This window comes from Gymnoscopelus microlampas, assembly GCF_963454915.1.
Source record: "Gymnoscopelus microlampas genome assembly, chromosome: 5".
NCBI classification, from domain to species: domain Eukaryota; kingdom Metazoa; phylum Chordata; class Actinopteri; order Myctophiformes; family Myctophidae; genus Gymnoscopelus; species Gymnoscopelus microlampas.
The window spans coordinates 37,359,030-37,378,656 of record NC_139942.1 but is presented as its reverse complement, the minus strand read 5'-3'; the positions used below and the strand labels follow the sequence as shown (position 1 = coordinate 37,378,656).

General features: G+C 41.2%; 1 protein-coding gene across 3 annotated transcripts; it reads right to left on the bottom strand.

The window, feature by feature from the left end:
• Window positions 1–1,346: 1,346 nt before the first annotated feature.
• On the bottom strand, window positions 1,347–18,474 carry LOC311045413 (casein kinase I-like). 3 transcript variants are annotated; one of them, XM_084057271.1, is made up of 12 exons: window positions 18,317–18,474; window positions 13,056–14,391; window positions 12,761–12,830; window positions 11,243–11,391; window positions 10,672–10,906; window positions 10,126–10,211; window positions 8,713–8,797; window positions 6,914–7,062; window positions 6,474–6,557; window positions 5,273–5,374; window positions 3,369–3,475; window positions 1,347–2,921 (listed from the first exon to the last, which is right to left on the bottom strand). In XM_084057271.1, exons 2-12 carry the CDS (start codon window positions 13,320–13,322, stop codon window positions 2,867–2,869), a joined length of 1,389 nt encoding a protein of 462 aa, XP_083913397.1. In that variant the 5' UTR covers window positions 13,323–14,391; window positions 18,317–18,474; the 3' UTR covers window positions 1,347–2,866. The 3 variants fall into 3 exon arrangements, with proteins under 3 accessions (XP_083913397.1, XP_083913399.1, XP_083913398.1); XM_084057273.1 differs by lacking the exon at window positions 5,273–5,374; XM_084057272.1 differs by lacking the exon at window positions 18,317–18,474 and having other exon boundaries at window positions 6,914–7,059; window positions 13,056–13,244.
• Between the last annotated feature and the right edge of the window lie 1,153 nt (window positions 18,475–19,627).

The following is a 19,627-nucleotide window of genomic DNA, read 5'->3' as shown; positions in this document are numbered from 1 at the left end:
TATTATTATCATTATTAACTTGATATTGTCTTTTTGGATTATCAATTATTAAAGGTAGGGTAAGTGATTTTTTTTGGTAAAACATTTGTTTTGTTAAAAGGTTAAAGTCCTAAATTCTGATAGTAATCATTGCTACAGAGCGCTTGTTCGGTCACAGGGGTCTCTCCAGCTCTTTAGTAAACAGAATATAGTACATTTTCAGGAACTGGACGTGACAACATTTAAACCAATCAGGAGAGAGAGCTGGAGAGACATGGTGGGAGACTCCTTTTACTGAACAAACACTCTATAGCAATGAGTACTACTATCACTATCACAGCTATATAACACTTATTTTAACTAAAGTAAATCACTTACTCTACCTTTAATGTAGAAAACCTTAACTTTGAATTGTAGGCTACTTACTATTAACTACTAGCATTACAAATACTTAAAACATTTATTAATAAGAAAGCCTAGTCATTTTGCAAGTTAAGTGACGTAGATGAAAACCTACATAATATCGGGCACCAATCCTCCGGCCTATGGGATCTAGAAGATCAAAGATGACGTAGGGAGACAAACCAATAAAAAGAACCAATAACAGCGGTCTACTGGGTGACTTCTCTCACGTGACTCGGGAATGATCCACATCTGCAAGAAAACTATGCAATCGACCTTCGCCAGATGTTTAAAAAGATCCCATTCAATTATCTGATAAATTATCCAATCTAAATTAAATCATAAGTTAAATCATATATTTTTTATCTTTTCAATGTCATTTCAAATACTCCAGTTTCAATACAGTTTGTGCAGACAAGCGAAAGGAAGGTAGGCCTAGTGAGAATTTATCAACAGCTTTAGTCCAAATTAAAGTAAGTGACCATTTGTTTCTTCGTTCATAGTTAAAAGTCTTCTTCAAACTCTGGCAGATCTCATCAGTGCAGAGCAAATATGACCTCAATGGATTCTCTTCAGTCAACCGCTTCTTAATTTTGTAATCTGTCGTTCATTATTAATCTACTGTTCAAAGCATCTTAAAGGGAGAGTTCACCCCCAATATGACTTTTTTCCTATCGATTAGTCACCCCATGGAGACTTAAATTCATGGATATTGTCTTGGTTTTTGTCGCATTCCTAAGCCAATAATTTGATGACCGGCAGCGGTTCCGGTAGGAGACACAAAGAGTCTCCTTTGTGTATATATCCATGAATTCAAGTCTCCATGGGTTGACTAATCGATAGAAGAAAAAAAAATGTGGGTGAACTATCCCTTTAATAACTTTTCTTATCGTCAGGACAGTAAACTGAGTTGAGCTTGCCGTTCCATATTCCCTGAAATAAAAATAAATAAAACACATTTTCTTTCATTCAGTTGTTTTAATGGAGTTATCTGGCAGACATTAAATCCTCCAACCCAGAGAGACAGAGGACAAACAAAAACAAAACAGAAAATTAAAAAGACAAGTTATTTAAAAAAAATAAAATTTTGAGGAACACACTAGAAGCTACTAAAAACAAAAATCGTTTTCGAACAACTCAAAACAGCGGAAGGAAGCAACGCCTAGTTCAGACCATCAAACGATAGTGGTTTTCCACTAAATGCGTGTGTCCCAAGTACTCAAAACATCCCTGTTACCTCTGTGTGCCTCAATAAAGAAAGAGTTGCTAGAAACATACAGCAAGCTTCCGGTTCTGATTGGTTGCCGCTTTGTCTTGCCACAAAACTCAACTTTTTGTTGGCTACACTTCCTGTCACAGAAAATTTGCTCCACACCATAGACAATGCATGGAATGGAACCACACCGCTTTCTCAGAAAGCGGGAAGCGGAATTCCAGTGAAGGTCTGAACTAGGCATAAGGGTTCCATATTGTAGTCTGTTTTTAAATTACAAAAGAAAGGGGGGGCATAGAACCTTTTACATGATTTCTTTTAAACGTCTGAATCGGGTAGACATGAGATTTTCCATCTCAGGGTGAATGTAACTTCAGGAAATATACTTAGCCCGTTGCGTCGTGGCAAACAGACCAAGCCGCTCCCCAAATAAAATCATCAGACTGTGTGCGGGAGCTGCATCTTTTTGTCCAAAGAAATGTCTCTTTGTAATGACAAGCTCCAGACAATGTTTGTCTGTACGCATATGCATCTGTGTATGCATTTGCGTCATCCAGTATCAGAGTTCCTCTTCTTCTCCTGTTGTTCCATCCATCCATTAGAAACACACCTGTCCCACTCCTCTCCCACCTGTTTGTCTAATGAACCAGTTAGTTGTTGAGCCGATCTGATAGCCAACAGGCTAGTTAAGAATATGCCAGCAAAAAAGGCAAGTCAACAAACAGAATAGCCGCAAGGTTGCCAGCTAAACAGTTTGCAAGTCACCAATTCCATTGTGGTCCCAATAATAAGGTCCACTGCGGCATTTGCATTGATCCAGTTCATTATCTATATTCAACCATGTCGGAGCCATAAATACATAAGAGTTCCTGTCTAAGACATGCTGTGCTCACTGCTAGTATAGCTAGCATACATTTAAGGTCCACTGGAGTCCAGAGGTACATCAGACGAGCAGACCCACGCTGTCTGTCCTGCTTCTGAAGGGTTCTATTATGGTCCGACCCTGTTCGGGAAAGCACACAGCAGACCAGAATAGATTGAACCAGACTAAACTAGTAAGCGCATCCTTCTGTCTGGCTGTGCTGCTGACCTCTGGTCCAGAACACACCAGCCAACCGCTGCTTAGACTACAAGACACTCCAACAGCGGAGGAGAGGGTGGTAGGGTGATAGAGAGGAGGGGAGGGTGTGAAGTGTTGTGGTTGAGTGAGAGCAAGAAAGCCAAGAGGAGACAAAGAGAGCAGAGTTGTGTCGTCTCTCATCTCCCTCATTTTCACTTGTGTCTCTGGAGAGCTTTCCTCTTCCTCCTCTTGAAAAAACAGCAGCACCTGTAAAACACACACATTAAAACTTATAAGAAACACTTAACCCACTTTCACCCTGGCATCCCAATTCTTGGCACATTGTTGTTGGCTAACAAAATGTATTAAAAAAATTAAATAGCAGACCTACCGGTCCTTGATGATTGGTTGAGCCACATTCAAAGCCATTATAAAATGCTCTATAAAACACATCTGTGACTGCATGTCACACTATTACTCTTAATAACAGTGCCCCTTGCTCTTCTAAAATGACTGTAAACCACAGCATCTTGGGGCTTATTACTTTAATGAATGGCCAATTGGAATGTGTTATTTCTGTTGTGCGAAGAGTGGTTGAACTTGTCTATGACTGTGCCTCTGTGTGTGTGTGTGTGTGTGTGTGTGTGTGTGTGTGTGTGTGTGTGTGTGTGTGTGTGTGTGTGTGTGTGTGTGTGTGTGTGTGTTTGTCCTTACTTGGTCTCATCAGCCACTTCTACCTCAGCGTTGGCTGTGATTGGTGCGTTGGAGTGTCCTGCAGTAGGGTCATCTGTGTTTAGCTCCCCATTGGTGGAACTCATCACCTGCAGTTGGACAGGGGAGGGGTGAAATGACTGATGTTGAGTCAGGAAGTGAGGTGTATGAACGCTGCTCAAACCTGTACATGTGACCGAGTGGTCTGGAGGTGAATAAAATGTTCCAACTCTCCAATGATTAAAGTCTGGAGCTAAAGGTGAGCTGCTTGTCTGTAATCAGTTGGGTGTCACTGAACTGTACGGTTGGGGAAATATTTAGATTTAACATAACATCATCTTTATCATATAAGCCAAGTCTTTGCTTTCATCATTTGTAAATACTTTGTTGCAATTCAGATTTAAGGTAATGTAAAAGTAAAAATATAAGATAATGAGTTAACTTGAGAGTGAGTGTCAATAACACACACACATGCTTATGGGTGTTTGCTTTCACTCTTTCCTCGTTTAAAATGGGACATGTCAGATAAACTTGCGGATTAAAGCTGGTTGCAGTAAAACACAATCAATAGATTCCACTGGGGAGGAAATAGAGATGCTGCTTAAATGTGAACAGTGTGAGCTGCTCTGGATGTGCAGTGAAACAACTCATACAAAACACCTCATTTTATACTTTGGGGTTTCTTTTACTCTTAAGTTTTGGTGGCAGTTGATTAACTGTAATGCAAAAACAATATTGACAAGGTTAGAAAGGTAATAATCTTCTCTTTAATCACAAAATGGATTTTCATTAACATAGGACTGATTTCAAAGGAGCATCAATGAGGCAGTATTGACAACTACTGGTGACCCGGGTAATTTTATTGGCGACGTCTCGTTGGACAGCTTTTGACAACAAAAACAAGCTGGCACAATCTTGCTGTGGCTACTGTACTGATCTCTTCTACCTGCCACTTCTATTAGTTCAACCACTAATTTTAAAGATTGGACTAACAGATAGTATCTCATGCTAAGCTTTACACCCACCCAACAATCACACCCTTCGGTCTGAGTATTGTCTGTTCAAACTCCCATCATCTCCACCATTGGATCTTCTCTGTGTGATAGGTTGCTGGTTCAGCCCTGACACAAACAGGAGGGTGTATTCCAACTGTATACTGATGACTGCATGGTGGCTGGTACTACACCTAATCTGCCCAAGTGCTCTTGAGCAAAACACTGAACCTCAAAAATTCACACTGTGGCTGACCATGTGCTCTAACTTGCTGGTTTCAGATGCATCTGTGTGTAGGAGTGTGTGTATGTGTATCTAGGAGGGTGGCGCAAAAATGCATTCAATTTAACTTGTGTTAAATGGCAAAGTGATTTTTCTTCTTTTATCTCTCTAGTAAGACAGACAAGAAGGGGGCAGGCAAGAAGATAAAAACAAGTTATAATCTAAAAAGATCTAAAAATCTATAATCTAAAAAGAAGACAGTCAAGCAAAGAAGACAATATATGCAGCCGGTCTGGGTTCACTAGCAATTTGATCAAATCCAAAAATGTTTATTGATTTCTCAAATTTGACAAAAATGTACTAATATTCCTCTTTAAAAAATAAATAAATACAAACTTAAAGTAAAACAGCAGCTTGGCATCCTCAGTCTGCCGACTTCAGCATCTATTGTTGATGTGCCCTTGAGCAAAGCATGCTCAGTGGTCAACAGAACACTGTGGTCTTACCAGATGTGAATACAAACGTATACATGTGGCCTTTGGGTTGGTAGTTAACACTCCCACACACAATCAAACACTCCTAAATGACCCGAACAGCTTGACTTAACTCAAGTCAGTCACGCTGCAGAGACAAAGAGGGGCATGCAGACAGACAAGACGGAAAAGGTAGACAGAGACAGACCGTCCCAGTACCTGGACAGAGCCTCCCAGCCTATCAGCAGTGAGATGGGAGCCCAGCAACTCTCGATTGGTCACTGGAGTGGGCTGGGACTCACTGCCTTTCGCCTCTGGAGACTAGAGGTGACAGGACGTCATTAGGAGAACGAGTGTGGGAGAAAGGTGGGAATGGAGGGGGTGGGGGCGAGGAGGAGAGAAGGTAAAGGGGAAGAGGTGATGGAAGGGAAGAAATGTGGGATAGTAGATGTTGGAAGTAAACGAGAGGAAAGGAAGGATAAAGAGGGGACGGAGAATTAGAAAAAAGCAAGGGAGTAAATGGGAGAGCAAAGCATGGGAAAAATAAAGAAGAGAGTCAAGGAATGGTGGTAGTGTATGAGGAAACAGAAGAGGAAGAACGGGTTTAGAGAAGATATTTGGTGTAGATGCTACAGGAGGGTGTGCACGTTGAAAGTGTGCGCAAACAATCAAGAGTGCATGGGAGGGTGTGCAGACTGTGCACGTGAGAGCCCCATGCAAAGACAGAGAGGAAAGAGAGGAAAGAGAACAGGTGGTCCTGTTCATTCTATGTACTACTTTCCCTCAACTGTCAATGACCTGGATTGTTAATCGATGAATTGTGGTCCTCCTTGTGAAAAAGTACAGCCACATATTCGGGCTGAGTCAGTATCTAACCAGATAGTGTGTTGTCCACATAATCACAACGTCCCCTGTTCAATTCCAGCCGGACACCTACTTTGCTTATCGTTCCCCCCTCGCTACCCTCGGCTTCTTGTCTCACTACCCTCTCCAATCTAAATTAAGCAAGAAAAAACTAAACCCCCCGGCTAAAAAATCTTAATGAGCATGAGTCCCAGGAAAGCAAGTTATCCGGAACTCAGAAGTGAATCCCCTTGGCCTGGAGGTTGGTGTCCTGCACTTGTGTGACTGGGTTCTGTGTGTATGTTAATATACATGTGCGGATGTGTATGAGTGTTTTATATAATGAATGTATTAATTATTTTGTGTAGTATGCATGCATTGTGTGTGTGATTTCTGTCTCTACTTGTGTTGAGTGTAGTTTGTGTTGAGTGTAGTGTGTGTTGAGTGTAGTGTGTGTGTGTGTGTGTGTGTGTGTGTGTGTGTGTGTGTGTGTGTGTGTGTGTGTGTGTGTGTGTGTGTGTGTGTGTGTGTGTGTGTGTGTGTGTGTGTGTGTGTGTGTGTGTGTGTGTGTGTGTACCTGGTTTTTGGTCTGCTGTGGTGCCTTCTCTCGGCTACTGGCCTGAAGTGGAGTCTCGCTGGCCACTGGACCAATAGGAGTGGGCTAGACACACAGGAAATGAGGTCAGAGCTGGCTACCACAATGGTCGATGACTAATTAAAAAGTGGCATGTGGACATTTGATTAGCTGGATGGGATTTTGAGTTATATACCCACTGTGCTGCAGAAATCTACAGATGCAAGATGTACTCGGTAGACGCAGAATGCAAAAATGCAGCTGGTTTTTAAGAGGCCCCAGACAGGAATATGCTACATTGTTTTATACCTGCTGGCCAATAATATCATGTAGTCTCATTTTACTGGACCAAAGCTCAGTTCACCATTTATTATAAAGTAATTCACTCAGTAATACTGCGGGTCAAAGATGTAGCCATCTCTCACACACACATACACACTCACCAGTGGCTTTCCAGTCCAGTCATACTGGTAGTCAAAGACATATCCATTCCTGTCAAATAGGTCCGTGAAGAGCTTCCTAAGATAGTCATAGTCTGGCTTCTCAAAGAAGTCTAGCCGACGCACATAACGTAGGTAGGTGGCCATCTCTTCTGTTGCGCACACACGCACACACACACACACACACACACACACACACACACAAAGAGATAAACGTACATGCACATAAATACACACACGGATACAAATGTACAAAGGACAAAGATTTACATGGTTGTTATGAGAAATCATCCAACAATACAAAATGGAGAAGTGGGGGTGATTTCTGAGGAAGCAGCCAAAAGGTTCACACAAAAATGCATGATCCCAAGTGTGTACATTAATGTGTGTAAACATCCCCTTCTCTGCAATTGCTCCTCTATTGTACCTGATCTATAATATAAAAGATAATATATTCAAGGTCAACTTGCCTTTAGTATAAGGGTTGAAAAATCTAAGTAGAAGGAAATTAGATCCTGTTTTTTAGAGAGAGACAATCAATGATTAATGGTTCACAGAGAACATGAAGTTGGTGCTGGACCAAAAGCACTGGACGAGAGGAAAACTTGTTTTGTTGCTATATTATGGATATGCATGTGGCAAATAGCAGAAAACGTAATCTGCGATGGTAAATTGGTCAATAACTAAGTTAAATCAATTTTAAGTTAATTCTATCATGATATATTTCTGAAACAGCATGAGTAAATTCTTGCAGTTGTTGAATTGGATGTGGCTGAACCAAACCCCAGGTTACGATTCAAGGCACACCAGATATCTGCTGTAGTCCCGCCTAAAACAGACCAAGAGATTACATTGAAGAGCTGTGCTCTTTTCCCAAGGTTCAGAGATTTTCAACTCCGAAACAGGTTGAGCACTCTAGACCAGCGGTATTCAACTAGATTAGGCAGGGGGCCACAACTGTAAAATAATTTGGAGTTGGGGGCCACACAGTGCGCGCACATGCACACACGCGCGCAGCGCGCGTGTGTGCATGTGCGCGCACTGTGTGAATTAGACCCGAAAAAAGTTGATTTATATTGGTGAAATAGAACCGAATTAGACCGAATTAGATTTTTTTCGGGTCTAATTCGGTTCTATTTGACCAATATAAATCAACTTTTTTCGGGTCTCATTCGGTCTAATTCGGTTCTATTTAAGGTTCTAAGTTAAGTTCCAATGAAAGATGGCCTTTCAAGAACTAATGAAGGATAAATAATTTGTACTGTTTTAACTTTGATAACATAAAAACGAACATATATTTACATAAATAATAATTATGAAAAAAAAAAATAATAATGTTTTGGAATATGGCCAGGGGCCACAAGGAAGCTCCTCGCGGGCCGCACGTGGCCCGCCAGTTGAATATCTATGCTCTAGACGCTCAGTGTTTAGATCAGGTTAGGGGCGGGAGAGGACAAGGTGAGACCTTTCCATCTGTCTATAAATTATAGGATTCTCTTTGTATCTGTGTGTGTGTGTGTCTTGAAATGCCAAAATATGGAGATGACTGGTATATAGTACTGACATTATAGAATGCTCTCCAAGTACTCTGACAACGGGTACTGACGTCATAGACTGGTCTCCAAGTATCACTTTAGTCACATGGGTCACATTACTGTGACCCAATAATGTGACCCATGTAATGACCCCATTACTGGCAGACATTACAACCTTTCGTATACGTGAATAAGTACAGAGTGTGTGTGTGTGTGTGTGTGTGTGTGTGTGTGTGTGTGTGTGTGTGTGTGTGTGTGTACACAGACCTGGAAAGCTCTCACAGAGGACCTCTATGGGCGTGTCCCTCTTTGTGTCTCCTATCTTCTGATAACGCTCTTTCAGTGTGTCAGCCTGATGGAGAAACAGAAAGAGAGGGAAGTGTATGGAGGGACAAAATTACTGAGTTTATTCACAATGGGCATTTGTCCTCTACCAGCTTCCACATCCACTTGACATTTACTACTGACTCCTCCATGGACTCTGGCGCAATTGCACTACTTTGACAGATAGATGCCTGTTAAGGATAACTGTTAAGAGAGTGTCTGTCGTATATTCAGGTTGATCAATTGTTCATATCCAGATACTCACTGTTAAATGTGTATTGAGAGAACATACATGTGTGTGTATATACACACTCACGGCCACTTTATTGGAAACGCCGGTCCGAATGCACATTATCGCAATTTCTAATAAGCCAATTACATAGCAGCAACGCAATGCATTTAGGCATGCACACATGGTCAAGACGATCTGCTGTAGTTCAAACAGAGTATCACATTGGGGATGAAAGGTGATTTAAGGCCTGAAACGTTGATACACGGCAGGACGGATCCATTCTTTCATGTTGTAGACGCCAAAAGCTGACCCTACCATCCGGATGTCGCAGCATCAACCGATTCCAATCTTCTATTGTCCAATTTTGGTGTGCCTGTGCAAATTGTGGCCTCAGTTTCCTGTTCTTAGCTGACAGAAGTGACCAGGTGTGGTCTTCTGCTGCTGTAGCCCATCTGCCTCAAGGTTTGACGTGTTGTGCTTTCAGAGATGCTCTTCAGAGATGCTCTTCTACATACCTCGGATGTAACCGAGTAGTTATTTGAGTTACTGTTCGTCTGATCAGCTCGAACCAGTCTTTTCTTTGCGTTTTCTTTTTCGCACCATTCTCTGTAAACCCTTTAGATGGTTGTGCATGAAAATCCCAGTAGATCAGCGGTTTCTGAAGTACCAGCCCAATTGGCACCAACAACCATGCCAGGTTCAAAGTCACTTAAATCACCATTATATACCATTCTGATGCTCAGTTTTAACAGCAGCATATTGTCTTGCCCATGTGTGCATGCCTGAATGCACTGCATTGCTGTCATGAGTATAAAACATGGGAATCACACAGGTTAACAAAAATAGAATTTATATTTATTCATAAGGGCTTGCTGATGTAATTCACGCAGTACGTTTACGGTCTTATGGGAAGTAATTAAAATTGGACTTTTAGGGACTTTTGACATACAATACACAAACATGGATTTTTTGTGTCCTCATTATGGCCACTAATAAGCTCTAAAAGTCTGGAAAACATATATTTATTATTTATTTCATTAGGTCTTTAACAATGTGGGAGGAAGGAAAGAAGTATGGATCAATGGATGGACAGATTGGTGGATGAATGTGTGATGACCGCTCACCTTGAGCCCCTGCCATGGAAGGCTGCCTCGCAGGAAGTACATAAACATGTGACCTAAAGCTTCCAGGTCATCCCGCCTGCTTTGTTCTGATGAGATGAAAGGAAAGGAAACAACACAGATTTAAATCACACCCAACTCCAAGCTTCGCAGTTTGATCTTATCTTTGACTAAGTCTTCCAGGAGTGGGGGGAGGCGTGTGTGTGTGTGTGTGTGTGTGTGTGTGTGTGTGTGTGTGTGTGTGTGTGTGTGTGTGTGTGTGTGTGTGTGTGTGTGTGTGTGTGTGTGTGTGTGTGTGTGTGTGTGTGTGTGTGTGTGTGTGTGTGTAGCTTTCTAGCACTGCTAGCGAAACAACACACTCATTCCAACAGACAGCAAAGACACATGGTCTTTAGTGAAATAGCTATAGTTAGTTATATGTATACAGTACATAGAATAACAACATGCTTCAGTTATATACAACTTAAAAACAGTTGAATCAACACCTGTCAGTCCAATGTGTGTGAGTGAAAGATGAATGTGTTTATACAGTATGTTCCAGATTTTCACCTTTCCCCAGGTGTGTATTGATGCTCATGTATCTGGCAGTTCCTGTCAGACTCTTGTGTTCTCTGTAAGGGATGTGTTTCTTGGTCTCTGGGTCTATGTATTCCTTAGCCAGGCCAAAGTCGATGATGTGGATGGTGTGTTGGCGTTTAGAACCAGGTCGGCCCACCAGGAAATTCTCTGGTTTCACATCTCGGTAGATCAGACTTCTGGTGTGGACAAACTCCATACGGGTTATCTATGGGAGGTTAATGATCAAATAAACAAACAACCATGTCGATAGCTCTCTCTGCATTGTCTGGGGGGGTTGAAAGCTATGCTAGGGAACTCTGAATTCATAAAAAAAACATTAAACAAATATACAGGTATGAAAACTCCATTTTGATTGGTGAGGAATCAATTGAAATACTGGTAACTTGTAAGTGTTTGTGAATAACATCACTTATATGCAAGGGTGCAACAAGTTCAAGTACCGGTACACACTGTGGATTACAGATCTGAATGTTTTAAACAAATAAAAGTCTATCATGTGTGCAGTTTTTAAAGCAAGTGTGTTTGTGTGTGTTAGTCTTACCAGTTGTATGGCTATCATGAGTACAGTCTTCAGAGAGAAGGTTCTGTCACAGAGGTCAAACAGGTCTTCTAAACTAGGTCCAAGCAGCTCCAGAACCATGGCGTTGTATTTACCACATGGTCCGAAGTAAAAGACCTGAGGTACACCCTCTACAGACAGACAGACAGACAGACAGAATTAGCAAGGGAGGTATAGACACATAGGCGCATGCACTTTGTAAGTCTTTATTGCATGCAAGTGTGTCTGATAAATAGCTAAACAAAAATATAATGCTATACACACAGGCACAACACCACACACTAGGGCTGTCAAGTGAGCTTGTAAATTACAATCGTATTTCTTCTAAAAATTGGCGGATTTTTTATTATATTAATTCAATTATTATTATCAACATTACTATTATTAATATTACTATTAGCAGGGGTGCACATAACTGGTGCGCATGCGCACCCAAAATAAATAATGCGCGGCACATCAGATGACGCGAGGCGCTTTTGCGTACCAACAGCTGGGACAGGAATTTTCAAGCTTTTATTTCTTAGCAAAACTAGAAAATAAAAGCCTGGAGATCGAGGCTAGGAATTCCTGAAGCCACACTCGCGCTAAAGCACGCGTCGGCCCCATGTACAGCCATTAGGTGCAGGAGAAGGGGAAGCATGCTGCACGTGATTGTGTGAGTGTTGCCGCGCAGCACCCCCCCCCCCCCAAAACGGGACGGGTCCATTTATTTGGTGCGCAAGAAGTCACATCTCCAGGTGCTCTTCTGAGTACTAGACCTAAAAAGTTATGTGCACCCCTGACTATTAGAATATTTTGCATAGAAAATCAAGCACTCGGTACCGTTAAATCCACTAGAGGACGCTTACCACCCGTTGCCAAGAAGTAGCGTACAAAAATATGTGAACCAATATCCATTTCATGTCTGACTTTTGGACAGGTAGAAAACTATTATTTTACCTCGGTTAATTCTTGTATCATTCCACTTGAATGTTGTCAGACATGAAATCATGACGCATGTAGCCTACCGAACCCATACATGAATCCTGCTTTCAGTAGCACGAATATCAAAAATACAAAACAGGATATACACTTGAGCCTGGTTGAAAAGTCTAGAATAAGGATACAAGGATTTGGCAGTGATGTCACTATCATGCATAAGTGTTTCAGACTCAAAGGAGGCTGTACAGCGGTGTAACAAAGACCGTCTGCGCTCACCGCTTTGGTTGAATTTACATGATATAACATGTGGTAGCCATGCCTACAAATCAAATATATAGTTTCACAATCAACTGCGCATTGTTCCCATTTGTTTGTAACTGTTACTAAGTATTGTTTCCCCCATATATTTGATTTGTAGCCATGCCTACAAATCAAATATATAGTTTCACAATCAACTGCGCATTGTTCCCATTTGTTTGTAACTGTTACTAAGTATTGTTTCCCCCCGCGCTTATTATTTACACCATTACCTCTGAATTGTGAAATTTGACCTTTAAAGAAAGACGTGGTGCTTCTCACCTGAACTCCCCAGCTGTTTGTAGAATCGATACTCCAGGTGGAGCTGCGGTGCTCTGGACTTGATTGGTTCCTGAAAAGGAAGCAGGTATCATCAGATAATTCTCAGTCATATATAAAATGTATGTGAACACAATGGATGGGGCAAGAATGGGGCATCCAGCATTTTTTTGTTAAACATACTTCATACATAAGAAATGTAGGCATAAAAGCAGACTCTTATCCAGAGAAAATTTACTAAAACAAATTACATTAGCCAGTAAGAAGAATCAACAAAACAAAGTCAGAGGTGTTTTACCAGCTTGATGGCCACATATTCGTTGGTGTAGAGGTTCTTGCCGAGTCTCAGCTCACCAAAGTTCCCACAGCCGATCTTCTTTCCCACCCGGAAGTTTGGCCCAACCATCAGAACTCCGGAGTTGGAGCCGGCGCTCCGGCTGCCATGCCCTGATCGACTCCCCGTCTTCCCTGACATCCTCTTCCCCTCCTCGGGCTCCCCCTTCCCCCCTCCTCCCCCTCCACCACCACCACCTCCTCCTCCTGCTCCCCGCTTGTCAAAGTCCATCAGTTTGTGGTAGCCTGGCCTCTCCACGATTAAGCTGAGTCCATGCAACCCACGTGACCACCAAAATGGCTGCCTGTCGGCCTGACTACCAAACGTTGGGCTACTAGGCTGGATTTGAGAGTGGGGGGTTCGGGAGAGGCCACAGGCTGCGCCGAGTTGAATTAACCTGGATGGGGGTCACACCTGAACTCAAATTCGAGGAAGGGGTTGGGATAATTAGTTGTTCTTTTTAAACTGAAGAGAAATCAGGCCTGAGATTAGGTCCAGATTACACTGGGACTGACAGAAAAGGGAAGGGAACGAGAGTGGGGCTGTAACTAAATAATGTATGGCTATAAATTAAAAGACTTAAGGGAAGAAAGAAAGGCAGTGTCTAGGCACTTCCTACCAGCTATTCATTGGGCTGAGAGTGAGTTGGAAAAGCAGCAACCACAAAGTAGCTGTTTGAGTAGATGGATCAATGGCTGGATGAGTGGATGAACAGGGAGGGGCACCACTATGACCTTAATGAGGATACTGCCCCCCTATCGGGGCCAAGGGTGAAGATGGAAAGGAGGTGGATAATGATCTGTCACCATTTGTAGTTAGCTAGCCACATGCTAACATGCTACATGCAGCTAGCAGGCTACGCTAGCTTTATGCTCAGCCTTACCAGTCAACCATAACAAACCTGCAGTTAGCACAACATACAGGCAATTTTAGCAAGACTCAAGTTAAAGGGGTAAAGTCTTGAAAGACCTTAGCCTAGCAGTGTTATCCACAAAGTAAAAAAAAATCTCAATTTTAATACACCAAAATTGAAGGACTTCAGATGTCTTCCTTTTTCATATCTGTTCTCCAAACATCTGAATTCTGTCTATTTGCCTCTGTCCTGGTCTAGACAGCTAGTTGGTTGTTTTCACAGTGGGCGGTCCTCCACTTGCTGGTTGCGAAAAGCCTTCAGTCACAATTACTAGAGATCAGGAACCTGGTACAGACACACAACAACTTTGTCATATGAAATACCAGAAGAAGTTTTGGTCCTTGGTTCAAGGAGTGTTGTGTATTAAGGTTTCAATGAATGCACCATCTAGAAAAAAGAGGGAGGGGCGGGGAGAGAGGAAGGGAGAGAGATTTAATACAGTAGTTTCTAGAGCATTGACTAAAACGTATCAGAGTACCAACATTAAGCAATGAACAACTCATGCTGGACTGAAATAGCTGTGCTCAGATGTATCATATTTCATAATACAATTCCAGGACTATTCAATGAACTTTTTTTTTTAAAGAAGCAAAACATGGAGAAATATGTCCTGATCCTTTATAGTTTTTTTTCTCTTTTTTTTTCTAGATGCGAATGTATTAGTAACTAGCCTACAACTACTACTACTACACAAAAAAATATAATTAATAGACCGAACTTATTTAAGCTAAGCAATGCATCCTATCTGAATAAATAAAAAACAAGCAATGGTTGGCTTGATTTAATTACAATCATCCAAAGACAACGTTATCACAGTATCAATATGTGGACCAGATGAGAGAAAGACTACAGAGTATATTTAGACAAAATATTATGGAATAAACCTGGAGTAACTAACAAGTTATTTGTTTCTGATTGTTCCACTTATTATGTTATGTATGATACATCTCCTTATTATAACTAATTTCCTTAGATCTTTCTCTCCTCTCAGTTCCTCTCTACTCAGCACCACATCTTCATCAACTCCTTTCTACACCTCTGCCCTTTTAACTTTTCTACTGCAGTCCACCACTTTCCTCTCTTTCTCCCCCAGTGGGTTCTTCTTCAAACAACAGAGGATAGGTCTTTGTCTGCAGGTAGCTGATGTTGTACTTAGAGAGAGAGTGTGTGTGTGCGTGTGCGTGTGTGTGTGTCAGTCACTGTCAAATGAAATCTCTAACTCAATCTGCAATTTGGGGGCAGTCTGAGATTAGCCATGCAATTCGACTATGCACATTTCTAAGTTTGTTTCGGTTTTGCAAAGTCAAGCTGAAATAAACCTTTATAAAAAAATAAGCATGCCATCATTCTAAATGTTGCACCTTTGCCCCAGCAGATGTTATATCAAAAGTGTATATTAAAGAAAAACAGTCTAATAATATCTGTTAATAATTATATAATTTATGAATATATAAGAATTTAGTGATGTGGATGACAACATGTTTTAAGTTGAAATCCTTTTTGTCCATTGCACACAGAAAGTGATTTTTTTTTTTTAGTTTTTGTGAAAACGAAAATCACTTCACTGTTGATTTGGCCATATAATAATGATAATAATAATAATAAACTTTATTTGTATAGCACCTTTCATGACATGTCATGCAGCTCAAAGTGCTTTACAGAGCAAGAATATAATTACAGTTACAACTAATTTAACAATAAAGCAAAAAATATGTCATCTGCCTGTGTACATTTGTCTTGTTCTGTCTGTCATCTGCACACACCCAGCATAGTAAAACATCCCTATCACCCGGCTAAGGACAATGTGAGACCAGACGCTTACTAATAAAAGCTTCCTCTGTACATTTCCTGTAAGTTCAAATAAAAACAATAGACCGGATTCCAATTTAGAGGGATCAACTGTATGCCTGGCACTGTGTTCTTAACCCCATACATTAGTTGACCGGTAGCCGCAAGCAACTTAGATGCTAGCCACATCTACTGTAAGTTGCAACACCCTCCATTGACAGCCCATTCATGAAACAGAAAAGTCTGATTGTATTAATCTTTTTTTTTTAAACAAAGACTTGACAGAGACAAAGAGGAAAACCTAAGCTGTCCATACAGGTGCAATATTGGAGTGTTTATGATTGTTTAATACAATCAGATATGTTTTTGTTTCATGAATGAGCTGTCAATGGAGGGTGTTGCAACTAAGATGTGGCCCCAGGACTTGGTCTGCTCCTTTTCGTTGGGCCTCTACACTAAAATCTCTTAAGAGATCAATGTTGTAGATTGGCTATTTTTTGGCGATCTCCAGGACAAAGACAGCACCTGCACACACATAGCTCATCACAATGGATGTCCAGAACCAAGCCTTTTCCTATGACGGTACTCAAAGACTAATAGATGAGACCACTTATCATAACATCAAGTAACCCCAAACTCAACCTGTCAATATCCAGCACTGCTGTATCAAATATCCAAACAAACTACAGCCAAAGCCAGCTCTCAGATGTTTGGATAGAAGCCCGGTATATAGCAGAGGGTGATTTCATGGAAAGGGGCCATTCTTACAGAAATTATTGAATGCATCTCCTGTAACACATAGCATTTAGTGGGAGCCTGTTTTCCAAGCACTTTGCAATAGTACAATAAGGGCATAGGAATGGATCATTATTACTGGCTGTGTGCTATGCTCTCCCATTGAGCTAAACAGCAACTTGTGGGACCTTAGAGGGGAATGTGATGGCGTTTCATCTCATCTTCTTAAAGTTAAGAAAATCCCTTATTTATACATGGTATTGTCATTACGCCTTCACATAGTTCACAACCACCAGACTTCTATCCCACTGACTGTGATGCCATCTGTCTACAATATGTATTGTACTATTGGGTAACGCACTAAGCAGTGTTTAACTTGTTAAAAATGAAGTCAAGCTTAAGGCTGCATTGATGATGTAAATGGCAGGTTGTTGCTTTTGAAGGGTTGCGAATGTTTGCTGCTTTTTGTGTTGAGAAGAACAGAATGGCTCGAATGCTACACTATAGCCACCTAGCTATTTAACACTATCGCAGTCAATTTAGTGTGAAGACAAACACTGTCAGTTAGAATGAATCAGTTCACAACTTACCACCCAACAGACACATGTTCAATCAAGATGTTTGGATAATAAAGTGGCTTGATGCAAAAAACAACACATTCAACCACCAATCGAGCAAAATAAGACAGGAAGTTGGGGGAAGGCCACATTAGTTTGAGGGAATATGTTTGGCCTCAGCTTAGTTTTTTTTGCCAACAGTTCATTTATACCTCGTCGTCGCACGACCCGCTTTCGCTCGAAACCAATAACATATGTTAAACCTAAAAGTGTCGACGTGCGCGACGTCGACACTTTAGTCAGTATAGATAAGCCAATTGATCGAAAATGAGTCGTTTTCTTCGAGCGACACTTCTAAGACAGTGTCGGCGCAACTAAGTGTAAATTAGCCTTTAGCCTTATGGAAACAACTTCAACATCCTTCTCCGTGATCTCTGAGACCAAATGGAAATAGCAACCATTCGTTTGTTTTGCAGCATGAAACGCTAGATCTAACATAAATCAAAGAGGATAGCGTTATTACCTTGTTGACAACATCAATTGGGAGGATGGCTACAGAGCTAATTTTCCAACTGCGAGCTAGCTAGCAGCGTTGCCAGGTTCTGCGAGAGAAATAAGCTGAAAACAAGCCCAAAAGAAGCGACTATTATAGGCCAGATGAGCACTTTAAACCTATATAGGCCTACTGTATACATTGGACATGAGAAAAAAAGCCGATTTACAAGCTCACATCGCGACGCGTTATGAGATTGTAGATCTGCTATTTTCAAAAAAAATCTTGAAATAAAATATGCAATATTTTTAACATTCTAACACAAATCTGATACGGGGATCCCTGGCACTAAACATTTCCCCTATCTCTCTCTCTCTCTCTCTCTCTCTCTCTCTCTCTCTCTCTCTCTCTCTCTCTCTCTCTCTCTCTCTCTCTCTCTCTCTCTCTCTCTCTCTCTCTCTACTACACTTTAGAAACAAGCCACAAAAAAAACGCAATCCGCAACTAACAATATTTACAAGCGACTTTACAGAAAAAGAAGCCCAAACTCGCTTATAATAAGCTGACATGGCAACACTGCTAGCTAGCCGTCCGATCTCCATGAAACTAAATAGACGCTAACGCGCTAGCCGCTAGCTAGCTAATGTTACATTTCTATCCACACACTGCCAACCATTCATAAACATTATCAAGGCTGAACAAAATGTACGACAACGGCAAGAAACCCCGTTTTACCCACCTAACGGCCTTTTCCCTTTTAAGACGCCAACTTAAACCGTCCGGTCTTTTTACAATTCTGATCTTCTTGGTCTCATTTTTTCTTGTTCCTCGGTTTTTCTCTCTCTGGATGTTTAGCTAAACCAGCTGAGGAACCTCGCCAATGACGGCCACGCACTTTGCGTTGGCGTGGAGGAGCACGGCTGTCTCTGCGCCCGAAGTCAGCGTAGATCTCTTTGGAGAATAGAGACAGAAAATGAGCGTGTTTTGGGGGAGAAAAATATCGTGCCCGACTGTGTTGAAGACAGAGCAGAGCAGAGGGGGGAGGGAGTCGTTTGATTTAGGCAGTGGTGGGAAAAGTACTCAAATGTTTTACCAATATTTACCATGTTTTTTTTTTTTTTTACATTGCAGTACTGCAATGTAGAAATATTCTGTTACAAGTAAATGTCCGGAGTAAAACGTAAAAGTACAAAAGTATTGGTATCAAAATGTACTTAAAAGTACCAAAAGTAGAAACTACTCATCATGCAGAATGTCCCATTTTTCAACTCTATAAAATGTATAAAAATCCATTGAAATGAGAAGATCTACAGTACAGCTTAAGCTCACAATGCGTAGCATGGCAACATTGTGAGCTAGTAGATCTGCTATTTTTAAATGGCCGAAGGTTAATGTATATTTTGTAATAATAATCAACATCGCAAGTAACTAGTAACTAAAGTTTTCAAATAATTGTAGTGGAGTAAAACGCACAATATTTGCCTCTGAGTGGAGTAGAAGTAAAAGTACTGAAACTTAGCAAGTAAAGTAAAAAAAATAACCTCAAAATTGTACTTAAGTAATAAGTACAGTACTTGAGTAAATGTAGGCTACTTAGTTACTGTAGTAACTGTACACCACTGGATTCTTTAGGGGATTTCATTTAAAGTAGTTTCCCCCCTGTCCATGTGTTCTTTTTTCATATTCTACCACTGAAAGAGGGTGGCGGAATATGAATTTATAAGTGTTTTTGCTGAAGTTGGTATGTGACTAGTGACTTTTCTTAAAGGTTGGGTTAGCTACGCCACAACAGTATCACCTATCTAGGTGTTCATTTTCATGTTGGTCAAGTAACACAGGCGCACGCACACACACACACACACACACACACACACACACACACACACACACACACACACACACACACACACACACACACACACACACACACACACACACACACACACACACACACACACACACACACACACACACACACACTACCCCATTTCACAGGGCCACAGTGGAAACAAGCCTTTAGGTTTGTGTGTTATCCTTTAGCCTCATTGTA

Coding starts and splice junctions, on each gene's coding strand:
- LOC311045413 (XM_084057271.1), bottom strand. CDS start 13,322: ATGGACTTTGACAAGCGGGGAGCAGGAGGAGGAGGTGGTGGTGGTGGA. Junction 11,392..12,760: donor CAAACAGCTGGGGAGTTCAG/GTGAGAAGCACC, acceptor GTCTGTCTGTAG/AGGGTGTACCTCAGGTCTTT. Junction 5,375..6,473: donor CACAGCAGACCAAAAACCAG/GTACACACACAC, acceptor TGTCACCTCTAG/TCTCCAGAGGCGAAAGGCAG.